The sequence below is a fragment of the Vigna radiata genome, unplaced genomic scaffold (genome assembly GCF_000741045.1).
Source record: "Vigna radiata var. radiata cultivar VC1973A unplaced genomic scaffold, Vradiata_ver6 scaffold_170, whole genome shotgun sequence".
Classification (NCBI taxonomy): Eukaryota; Viridiplantae; Streptophyta; class Magnoliopsida; order Fabales; family Fabaceae; genus Vigna; species Vigna radiata.
This window is the reverse complement of record NW_014542552.1, coordinates 624,105-635,556: the sequence shown is the minus strand read 5'-3', so window position 1 is coordinate 635,556 and position 11,452 is coordinate 624,105. Positions and strand designations below refer to the sequence as shown.

At 32.8% G+C, this 11,452-nt stretch overlaps 3 protein-coding genes across 3 annotated transcripts; 1 reads left to right on the top strand and 2 right to left on the bottom strand.

The window, feature by feature from the left end:
• Positions 1–289: 289 nt before the first annotated feature.
• Positions 290–4,781, top strand: LOC106780295 (probable disease resistance protein At4g27220). Its single transcript, XM_014668572.2, has 2 exons — positions 290–583; positions 1,166–4,781. The coding sequence occupies exon 2, from the start codon at positions 1,175–1,177 to the stop codon at positions 4,154–4,156; it is 2,982 nt and encodes a 993-aa protein (XP_014524058.1). The 5' UTR covers positions 290–583; positions 1,166–1,174; the 3' UTR covers positions 4,157–4,781.
• Positions 4,782–4,919: 138 nt separating this feature from the next.
• Positions 4,920–5,537, bottom strand: LOC106780302. The gene has a single exon (XM_014668577.2). It carries the CDS (start codon positions 5,333–5,335, stop codon positions 5,069–5,071), a length of 267 nt encoding a protein of 88 aa, XP_014524063.1. The 5' UTR covers positions 5,336–5,537; the 3' UTR covers positions 4,920–5,068.
• A 1,198-nt stretch (positions 5,538–6,735) lies between these two features.
• Positions 6,736–7,479, bottom strand: LOC106780304. Its single transcript, XM_014668579.2, has one exon. The coding sequence runs from the start codon at positions 7,284–7,286 to the stop codon at positions 7,014–7,016; it is 273 nt and encodes a 90-aa protein (XP_014524065.1). The 5' UTR covers positions 7,287–7,479; the 3' UTR covers positions 6,736–7,013.
• Between the last annotated feature and the right edge of the window lie 3,973 nt (positions 7,480–11,452).

Genomic DNA, 11,452 nt, shown 5'->3' with positions numbered 1-11,452 from the left:
AACATTTGGGTCTAGTCAATGGTGACTAGGGTGTTTGCGCGTGATTTTGATTCAGTTATATCAGTAAAAATAAAAATGATAAAGATGAACAATATATAAAAAGAATCACCAATTAATTACTTTTTTAAATTTTGGACGGACTGTGTTAATCCTTTGTATAGATTTGATTCATGTCGTATAGATTAGGAATCACTCTGGAATATAATTTTTTATTAGTTTAGTTTTGAACAACTCTAATGGTGATTATTACCAACTAACTAACTTGTTAACCAGCACTTGTTTTTTCTACGTGCTGACTTTTCAAAGACAATACCATGCAGTCACGGCAAAGACTTTGGAACACCAGTGGTGTGGCATAATTTTTCTTCTTCTGTTTCTTGGCAAAAACTGAATTCTACCATTCTTGCACGCTCATATTTTTTTCCATGATTCTTACGCCATGTTTGGTTGGTCGTGTTGGTTCAGATGCACATATATCATTGTGTTATCATTCGTACGCAGAATAAGGATCCTTGGATCAAAAAGCTCTTTGTGTGTTACCTGAACTACGTATTCTTTCTAAGAATTCAAATCTTGTATTCAGGTAAAAATCAGCTTCTTAGTTCCACTGTTTATCACTTTTTTGTTTAATTATTTTAATTCCTGGCCCTTTATTGAGTAAATTCAGTTTCCTTTTTCTTGCGGGATGTACACCAGTAAAAGTTTCTTCTTTTCTTTTGCAACTGTATTTTGTTGGCATGATGGTTATTCGAATGTTTTGCCTTGAAATATGATAACATGCTTTATTGGTTCTCCATAATTCAGTTTTTTCAAAGAGATCATACCCTTATATGATGTTACATGAATAATCTTATACCAGACATAGTTCCTTTCAAGAGAAATTAGTAGAAACAAGGAACATGAACATATTAATTAATAAATTCAATAAGTTTCCTTAAATCTGGGAGATAAATGGTATTCTACAAGCGCACTCCGCAGACTGCATAATTCAACCATTACAATTTACAAACACTGTTTTTGCATAGCAGTAGTTGGTTTCCTGAATGAATAGCCTTCGAATTAGAACATTTTTATTATCTTTTTTCTTATTTTCCTTTTACAACTTTCTATGGCAACCAACTGCTTGATTTTATTCCCCTTCCTTTTCTTTTTCTGTTTGCGGCAGGAGCATGTTATGGCCACTAGAATCTTAGAAGGCTTGGTGAAAACCAGTGAAATATATTCTCTAATCTTAGATATTCTCGACGGATTCAACGGCTTCAACGACAATGTACAAATGCTCGAGATGAAACTAGAAGAGCTATGCTGCCTGGAACATGACATAAACAGAGAGCTAGAAATTGAAGAGCTAGAGCATGGAAAGAAAAGGAAACGAGAAGTTGAAAATTGGTTGAGAAATGTTAAAAGAAAGAAAACTGAAGTGCATGGCATGGTTCAGGAATTGAGAGATTGTGGAATGTTTAGGCATCTAAAGCTAAATGTACAAGTAAGGAAACTAACAGGACAAGTTACAGATCTCGTGGCGCGTGGTAGGTTCCCTGGAGGTATTGTGGGCAGTGCACAGGAATCAAGAGGATGTGCATTGTTGACAACAGAATTAGCAGGTGCAATGCTTCAGAAAAATGTTCGAAAGATATGGGACTGGTTGATGAACGATGGTGTGTTGATGATTGGTGTGTATGGCATGGGAGGAGTGGGAAAAACAAGTGTGCTAATGCACATACATAATATGCTTTTAACAGCAGTCACCAACTTTGAAAGTGTGTTTTGGGTGACTATCTCAAAGTCATTTAGCATTCACAAATTGCAGTGCGATGTGGCAAAAATAGTTGGGATAGATATTTCCAAAGAAAGTGATGAAAGGAAGAGAGCAGCAAGATTATCACGGGCCTTGGTGAGAAGGAAAAGATGTGTTCTTTTTCTAGATGATGTGTGGAACCATTTTCCTCTAGAGAGGGTGGGAATTCCTGTGAGAGCAGATGGGCTAAAACTGGTTTTGACAAGTCGTTCCTTAGATGTGTGTCGAAGGATGAATTGTAAAAACAGTGTCAAAGTGGAGCCTCTTTCTATGGAAGAAGCATGGACCTTATTTGTAGACAACCTTGGACAACAGACAAATCTTTCTCCAGAAGTAAAACAGGTTGCAAGATCTGTTGCAAAGCAATGTGCTGGTTTACCCCTTGCAATTATTACAATGGCTAGGAGCATGAGGGGAGTGGAAGAGATTTGTGAGTGGCGGCACACACTGGAAGAACTAAGAAACACAGAAGCAAAGCACCAGGAAATGGAAATGGAGGTGCTCCGGGTGTTGAGATTTAGCTATGATCACTTGAATGATAAAATAGTACAGCAGTGCTTCTTATGCTGTGCATTGTATCCTGAAGATTTTGAAATAGACAGGGATGTTTTGATAGAGAGTTTTGTTGATGAGGGGCTGGTGAAAGGAATGAAAAGTTTGGAGGCCATGTTTGATGAAGGGAACACCATAGTGAATAAGCTTGAGAACATTTGTCTTCTGGGGAAAGTGGAAAATTTTGTTGGTGGAAAGAAATGCATGGGGCTACAGGATGCTAGCAGTCATATAGCTATTAGCATGATGAAAAGGGGATGCCAACATGTGGAACCAATGAACAATGTAGAAGGGTATTATGTGGGTAGTCAATTGGTGAAAATGCATGATTTGGTGAGGGCAGTGGCTATTAATGTTATAAAGGAGAACAACAATTTCCTGGTGAAGGCTGGATTGCAATTGACTAAGATTCCTGATGAAGTAGAATGGAGTGAGGACCTAGAGAAGGTTTCCTTGATGTGTAATTGGATACATGAAATTCCAACAGAGATATCACCTAGGTGTCCTAAACTTAGAACCTTGATTTTGAAGCACAATGAATCCTTGACAAGGATCTCTGATTCGTTTTTTGTTCACATGTCTGCTCTTGAAGTTCTTGATTTGTCTTTCACAGATATTGAGGTTTTGCCAAAATCTGTGTCTGACTTGAGTACCCTCACTGCTTTGTTGCTAACATCTTGTAAGCGATTGAAGCACATGCCTTCACTGGCAAAGCTTCAGGCCTTACTAAGGTTGGACCTATCTTTTACTGCAATCACAGAAATGCCTCAAGGTTTGGAAATGTTAGTAAACCTCAAATGGCTTAATCTTTATGCAAAAGACTTGGTGTCATCTGGAAAAGAAGTATCAAAATTGACTAGTCTCCAATTTCTTATTCTCCACTGGTGGTCAAGAAAGATAAAAGTGAAAGTAGAGTATACATCATGCCTGAGAAAGTTGGAAACTTTTGCAGCTAACTTGTACAACATGCAGCATTTCAATTCCTATGTGAAAACAATGCACATATATGGACCTAGAAGTTACCTTCTTCAGTTAGACACTGAAGAGTCTCTTGGTAACTCTCCGTGGTGTTGTTTTGCCGAGGTTTGCTTTAGGAAGGATGTGATAATTTCAAATTGCAAAATCAGAACAGGAGAATCACCCCTTATGCTCCCTTTAGACATTCAACGCTTGAAGGTTGAAAGATGTCATGACATTCGGAGCTTATGTGACGTTATGTCATTGAAAAATGCCACCTCTTTAAAGCGCTGTGAGATTGCAGACTGTGATGGACCAGAGTACATGTTTTCTTTATCTTGCTCTTCCTCATGTTGCACCTCTCTCCACAGCTTAGAATCATTGGAACTCTATAGCCTAAAAAATTTGCATGGTCTATGTAAGGAAGATGAAGTTGCAGCTCAAACCTTTCCACCAGGAAGAGCTTTTACTTGTCTGAAGTACTTTTTCATCTACCATTGTCCCCTTATCAAGAAGCTTCTCAAACCTAGATTGTTAGCTTATCTACCGAACTTAGAAGAGATAACAGTTCATAACTGCAAATCAATGGAAGAAATAATCTCGGTTGATGGAATAGATTATGAAAGCTTTGGTGGTAAAAAATCTTATGTGACTAACAGAGATACTATTGTAGTAACACATTCAAAGTTAGTGTCATTATCATTAAAGCACCTACCAGAACTCAAGAGCATAAGTAGTGCACAAATGGTGTGCGAGTCTCTCAAAAACTTTAGAATCTTTAAATGTCCAAAACTTGCGAGGTTCCCAGAAACCGCCACCCCAGTTCAGATTTTGTACGATTCTTTCTAACTCTGGCCTTACTCTATATTTATATGTATATATTGGAAGTATGATGACTGGGTTGGGTAACTGAAACGAAATCTAATTGAAAATTTGTTGATTGAGATGTAAATATTCGGAATATGATGACTGTGTATGATGAATTGATTACACTAGCTAATTTCTCAAATCCTTAGAGAGAAGACTTTTAAGACAACTGTAGAGTCGAATGATTATACAGACTCATGTCATCTTATATTGAGTTCCATGTTATTATCACATAGCATAGTTTAGCATCATAGCCATATCTCTGTAAATAAAGTGAAACTAAATTGTTTTTCTTTCATTGATAAGTCTTTAGCTAAGGGAATAACAGATTTTTCCAAATTTTGCTTCTCTATCCAAAACATCCTCTTTTGAATTAAAGACAGCAAACAAGGTGAATTAGATTGGCTGATCTGATTAGATTTTCTTAGTTATTGCCATCCATGGTTTATTTTAAGCAGAAGGCAGTAATTTGACCAAAGTAGCATGAAAATATTGTTTGGTTATTTGGATCCTTTACTTGTTTATATCTTGATAAAAAGGACCCTCTCTGGTGTTGCTTTTTTTTTTTTTTTTTTTTTCTGATTGTTTCCAATTATTTAAGCACAAGCGCGAATCAGAACACAGATCGGGTCAATTCCTCTCTCTAACTTTCCACGATTAGGATACTGATGTTCTATGATTTGCCCTCTATTAAAAATTACAGATCCATATACCCACATAATAAAAAATGGAAACAAAGCATATAGAAGCTGAGAATTAAACCTCGATTCTCATTTAATAGGATATCATATATGTACACCATTTCATAGACAAAATTTTGTTAGAATCAAAGAAAGCATATAATAGGATGACATCAGAAAGGCTACAATGCAGGTGTGGCATTCACTTTCCACTCTAGAACCTTATAGTATTGGGACCCCAACAACCCAAGTCCATGACTTTCCCCATGGATTCCTCGGTCCTATTGACCTTGTTGGCAACAGCAGCAGAAGTTGCAGAGGACAAGCTCTTGGTCTGAGTGAATGATCCGATGTTGGTCTTGGCATGCTGCTGGAGTGATCTCAAGGCATAATTCCACCTGCACACCCCCAGTTGATCCTTCAAGGCCTCCACTGCCCCAATGCTGGATGCAACAATCCAAGCTCTGGTTGCTGCACTCATGATAACTGCTATGGCTTTTTGATGAAAAATTGGTATGTATTGTTTTGATGCGTTGATCGAGTGATTTGTTTGTTTCTATATATATGTGGGTGATTGAGTGATTTTCAGGAAGGCGGTTAATGCCAAACCACAGGCTTAATCGGGGTGGAAGGAATTTAAGAAAAGCAAAACCAGGGGCGTTGTTGTGCCCCCTGTTTTCAGCTGAATCCTGCCGCTTTAAAAAATCCACACGTTGTCTTGTCTCCTAAAAGATTCATGGTACGCGCTGTTTGTCTTAAATAACAATAAAAATATGAAACGCTTATTCATAAGTTACATCACGCAACGTACGGGAAAGAATCCGTGGTTCCACCCTTTCTTCGATTCTTTCGAAGAAAGTAGACGTCAAAAGAAGAAATATATATATATATATATATATATATATATATATATATATATATATATATATATATATATATTTCTGTCAATCAATATACTTTAAGTTATTTATAATGTTTTAATTGAGTTTCTTACATTTATGAATTATTTTCATTTGGATCTTTCCGGCACTTTCAGTAAAAGAATGTAAGAACTTAGTATTGATAATCTTGGAACTTATGGCATAATTATTTTTTTTACTTTTGTTATAAAAAATATTTTTAATTGTACTTGTGTGTTAAACTCTGTAATTTAAGTAAAAAAATATTACTATTTTTTTACGATTTATATCATTATATAGTTGTATATTTTGAAATGAAATAGCAATTTACACAACACTTCACTTAACAATCGAAGGACATAATACATCATAAATAAAATATATTTTTAGTTTTTATAATATAAAACTGTTTTCATTTTCTTTTTCTTTTTCAAAAGATATATTCTACAGAAAAAGAAATTATTTTAGTTTTCTTAATCTTCTAGAATTGTTGCCACCATTCTTTATTAAAAAAATTATTTTGTATTTTCATTAAATATATAAAAATATATTTTCAGTCTCTATAAAATTATAAAATTTCACGATGTCTTATTATCGATCTTACTAATGTAATCATAATATATATAATTTAAATACATATCTCTAAAAGAAATATAATTGTATTTTATTTTAATTCATACAATAGTATATTCATTTTGAATAAGTTTTTACAAAAGACATTTAACAGGGACTAATAATTAAAAAAGAATATAACTATTAATACAAACATTAATAAGCTAAATACTTTACAAGCAATATCATAAAACAATAAGGACAAATTTTAAAAACAAATTACAAGAAAAATAAAGTTAAGAAAATTTTCAGTGTAAAATTACATTTTGAATTTTAAAATATATTTTTATTTTATAAATATTCAATTGTCTCTTCAATGCACTATATGGACATTTATAATAACATATGTTATGTAACAATAGAAGGTGTCTTTATGAGATAGTAAGAAGGTAGATGATGATGTCAATGACAGATTAAGTTGGTGTCTATTGGGAAATATTTCTGGGTAAACTACAAAAAAAGTTACAAACTTTAACACGAATCCAGAATCCTCTAGCCATAGGGTAGTAGAAAATACAGCTAATTTTTTCTTGGTATCCATTTTAGTAGCTAAGATTGGATGAATGAGGTAAGTAGTTTTTGCAGAGGAGAAGAAGAAGGTTGAAAGTAGATACAGAATGATGCATAAAGGGATTGAATTATGCAGATCTAGAATCTGGTAGTAGTGGGACCCCAGCAATTGAATTCCATGACTTTGTTCATGGAGTCTTCTTTGGTTCTCTTGATCTTACAGGGGACTGAAGTAGAAGATGCAGCAGAGGAGAATTTCGTGGCTTTACCATAGGATCTGATATTGTTCTTGGCATGTTGGTGCAATGACCTGAGAGCAAAGTTCCATCTGCAAACACCAAGTTGATCTTTCAAGGCTTCAACTGCTCCAATGCTTGAAGCCACCACCCATGCTTTGGTTGATGCACTCATGGTTATTCTTGATTGGAACGAGACAACCTGAAATTGGTTTGGTTTGGTTTTTTGTTTGTTGAACTTGAACCTCGTATGAGAAGAGAAGGATCCTTAAATATATCTATGAAACCACAGGTGAAACCCAAAACAAGGTGCGCTCCAAGTGTTTTGCACCAAGTCTTGGAAACTCGGTCAGTGAATGTGTTTCGATACCAAATTTTGTACTGTAGTGAATTTCGCCCTAGGATTCTTCACACCAACCTTTTTTTTAAATGTTTTTTTAACAATTTTTTATAATTATTTATTTATGTTATAACTTGTTATTGATTGATTTCAAAGACCAATAAAATAATGATAAATAATCTCAAAATGTTTTAAAAAAAAAATTATTAACATGGCTTGATTTCTTTTTCTATTATTTATTAATCAGTTTCTCATCTTATTTTTAGGGCTATATAGTTTCCACATTTGGTATTTACTTCATTTCCATAATAAAATGACAAATTATGTAATAATTTCATTCCAATTTTATTTAGTTTCTATTCGTATAGAAAAAGCCTTACGGAGAAAGGCAAAAGCAACTTTTGCAATTTATGCAAATTGGAAATTAGACTCGATTATAGATTTAATTAAATTAATTTGGTCCCTTTATTTTGTAGAATAATTAAGTGTCAATTGTTAAAATAACTTAATTAAATATTAATTCGTAATATTTTAATTTTTTTTTTAATTTTACCTTTTTAGCTTTTATCATGTGTTTATTGTTAGGTGATACGATAGTATTATGTGTTAGGTGATAAAATGGATTGTGATTCATATACCAATTTGTCAAAACGAGAGAACATTGAATTGAAATCGTAATATTTTAAATTTTTTTATTTTTTATTTTTTAATATTAAAAATTAAAATTAAAACAATTTAAAAGATTAAATTTTTATATTATATTTTTGTAATATTTAAATATAAAATATTTGTTTAATTTAATTCATTAACATTTATAAACTAAATTTTAACCATTAATTATAATAAAAAATTTAACATATAAATGTAATAACTATTTTAATTTATCTAATTAAAATTATTAATTAATTAATTAAAAATTTAAAATGAATATTTATATTAATTAAATATGTTTTTAATATTTTATTTATAAATATATACATAAACAAATTTTAAAAATAAAAGATCTAAAATATTAAAAAATTGAAGAAAAAGAAAAAAAAGTAATGAATAGAACGAATTATTAATCTATTTTTAAGTTGCGAACTGGTTTGAGTTAAACTAAAATAGATTATATTGACTTATTTTGTCATCTTAACCCATATGACCATGACCTGTTAGTGTTTGTGTCACTTGTTTACTATTTAGTTCTAATAATTATATTTAAAACAATCAAATTTTAGTCATAATTATATTTAAAACAATCAAATTTTAGTCCAATCCTCTGATTTTTATTTTTATATTTGGCTTAATACCTCCACTGGTAATCTATTTTGTCAATTAATCTCATTTTGGTCCTCAAGTTTGCAATAGTCTCAATTTAATCACAATTTTTGGAAAAATGCACACATTGTATCTCATTCGTTAAGTGGTAGCAGACGGCGTTAAGTGTTGATGAGTTGTAATTTTTGTTTTTACCACGTGTCAATGTGAAATAAAATATAATGCCTTTCGAGGATGACGAAGCCCTAAGATTTAAGGGAATCCCCTCTCATCCTTACTTAATTGTCGAGTTAGGGAAGAAGAGGTCTTTCATTCATCTTGGGTAAGAAGAGCTGTAGTCAAGCATTGTGTTCTTGAGGTGCTCCTAAGGATATGTCTCGTTCATCAACCTCTTGTAAATGTTTGGGTTCGTCCATGCAACACAGTACTGGGAGTGTGAAGAGGTTGGGTGCAAAACCAACATGCTTTTGTGGTCAGAATGCAGTGTTTCGAATTGCCAGAACACCTAAGAACAAGGGGAAAAAAATTTTGGGGGTGCCCTAACTTTTGGGGTTGCCCTAAATTTTGGATTTTGACGGAGGACTTTGTGTTGTTCTTGAATAGGGTGGGAGTGACGAATTGGTTGGGTGCAACTTCTTTGAGTGGTGCTTTGAAGAAGGAAATGAAGGAGTGGTAGAAGAAAGGAGTGCTACTGCACGAGGTGAAGAAGGGGGTTTGATGAGTATGGAAGAAAGTTATCGTGAAAAGATGAGAATGGCTTCTATGGAGAAAACCTTACTTAGGTTGGAAAAGTGGTTTAAAATCTTAGTGGGGATGTTGTTTGTGAACTTTATTTTCAATGTAATTTTAGTGTCACTGTTGCTGAAAGTTGGGTGAAACTTGTATTAGTGGGGATGTTTTGATTTCAGTGGTTTTTGATTTCAGTAATGTGGTATGAAGCTTTTCATGGCTTATGTTGTATGCATCATGGCTTATATCAGAAATAAAATGGCGATTTGAATGGCCAATTTGCAGAAAAGTGTTCTAAATCAAAATTTGATGTTTGGAGCAAGTTTTCTTTATGAAACATGACTTGTACAAGCTACCAGCAAAGGCTAAATTGTATGAAATCAAAATATCAGTGGTACAGTTGCTCTTTAACACCAATTTTAAGCCAATTTAGCAACCAATTTTCATCAGAGGAATGAAACTGAACTTAAATCAAAATTTTATGTTTGGAGCAACTTTTATTTATGAAACCTGACTTGTACAAGCTACCACCAAAGGCTAAATAGTATTTTATCAAAATATGAGTGGTACAGTTGCTCTTTAACACCAATTTTAAGCCAATTTAGCAACCAATTTTCATCAGAGGAATGAAACTGAACTTAAATCAAAATTTTATGTTTGGAGCAACTTTTATTTATGAAACCTGACTTGTACAAGCTACCACCAAAGGCTAAATAGTATTTTATCAAAATATGAGTGGTACAGTTGCTCTTTAGCAGCAATTTTAAGCCAATTTATTAAACTGAATTGTTATTAATGTACCAGCAAACTGAACTGTTATTAGGGCTAAACTGTAATCAATCTTCATAGCTACCAAAATGACATGGTGAACACAAATGATATCCAATAAATATCGAAATTGATATCCAATTCATATCCAAACTGATATCCCATATATATGACAAATTACATCATAAGCAAGGTAAAATCAATGTTGTCATCAATATTACATCCAAAATGATATCCAAAGATAATTAAATCCAAGTATGATTACATCCAAAATGATATCTTAATATCATTACATCCAAAATGATAAGATGATTACATCCAAAATATTAGAGTTCAAAATATAAAGAAGGTCAACAACACTTTCATCCTAATAGCAGTCATCATTCATCATTCACAATGGGGTATGGTTGTTGAGGAGGACTACTTTCAGTACTAATCACAATGGATTCTTAGGTAAGTGGAACATCTGTTGGTGGACCTTGGGTGCCTTGTGTTTGTTCAGAAGCAGATTGGGCAGTAGGTCTTTGTGGACAACCTTTCTTGTTGTGACCAAGCTCGTTACATATACCACATTTTTTTCTCTGTCCATCCTTTCTTAACTCACTATCATTCTTCTTCAACTCTCACTCCTCCAATCTTCGTTTCTTTTTAGGCCTTCTTGGCATTGTCTTCTTCTTTGGTTGTAATATATTTGAATAGGGTGTAACCTCCCAGATATGTTGACCATTGACAGGGTAAATTTTGGTGTTGTAAGTCTCTTCATAAGTGGACTTTCTAAACCAGTGGCTTATGAAATCTTCTGCATTGATGTTCAGAAATTTCATTGATGTTATGACATGCGTACAAGGAATGTCAGTAATTGCCCATTTTCTACATGTGTAGTTGTCAACACCCAATTTCGTCCGGGTGACTAAATAATAGGACTTGTTTTTATTTTTTTTCTTATTTTATTTTTCATTTTGTTATGTTTAATTTTTATTTTACTATTTAGTATTTCATTTAACTTTTTTTATTATTATTTAATTTGATTTTATTTTTTATATTCATTTTGAAAAAAAAAGGACAAAAAAAAGAAAAGAAAAACAAAAGAATTTTAAAAGAAAAAAAAAAGGAAAAAGAAAAGAAAGAAAATGAAAAACGAAAAAAGAGAAATAAGAAAAAAAGAAGAAGAGGAAAAAGAGATAAAAAAAAGAAAAAAAGAGAACAATAATAAAAGAGAAAAGAAAAAAAAACAAAAGAAGAAA

Bases quoted from the DNA above. Each gene is read 5' to 3' on its own strand.
- LOC106780304 (XM_014668579.2), bottom strand. From the start codon at position 7,286: ATGAGTGCATCAACCAAAGCATGGGTGGTGGCTTCAAGCATTGGAGCA.
- LOC106780295 (XM_014668572.2), top strand. From the start codon at position 1,175: ATGGCCACTAGAATCTTAGAAGGCTTGGTGAAAACCAGTGAAATATAT.
- LOC106780302 (XM_014668577.2), bottom strand. From the start codon at position 5,335: ATGAGTGCAGCAACCAGAGCTTGGATTGTTGCATCCAGCATTGGGGCA.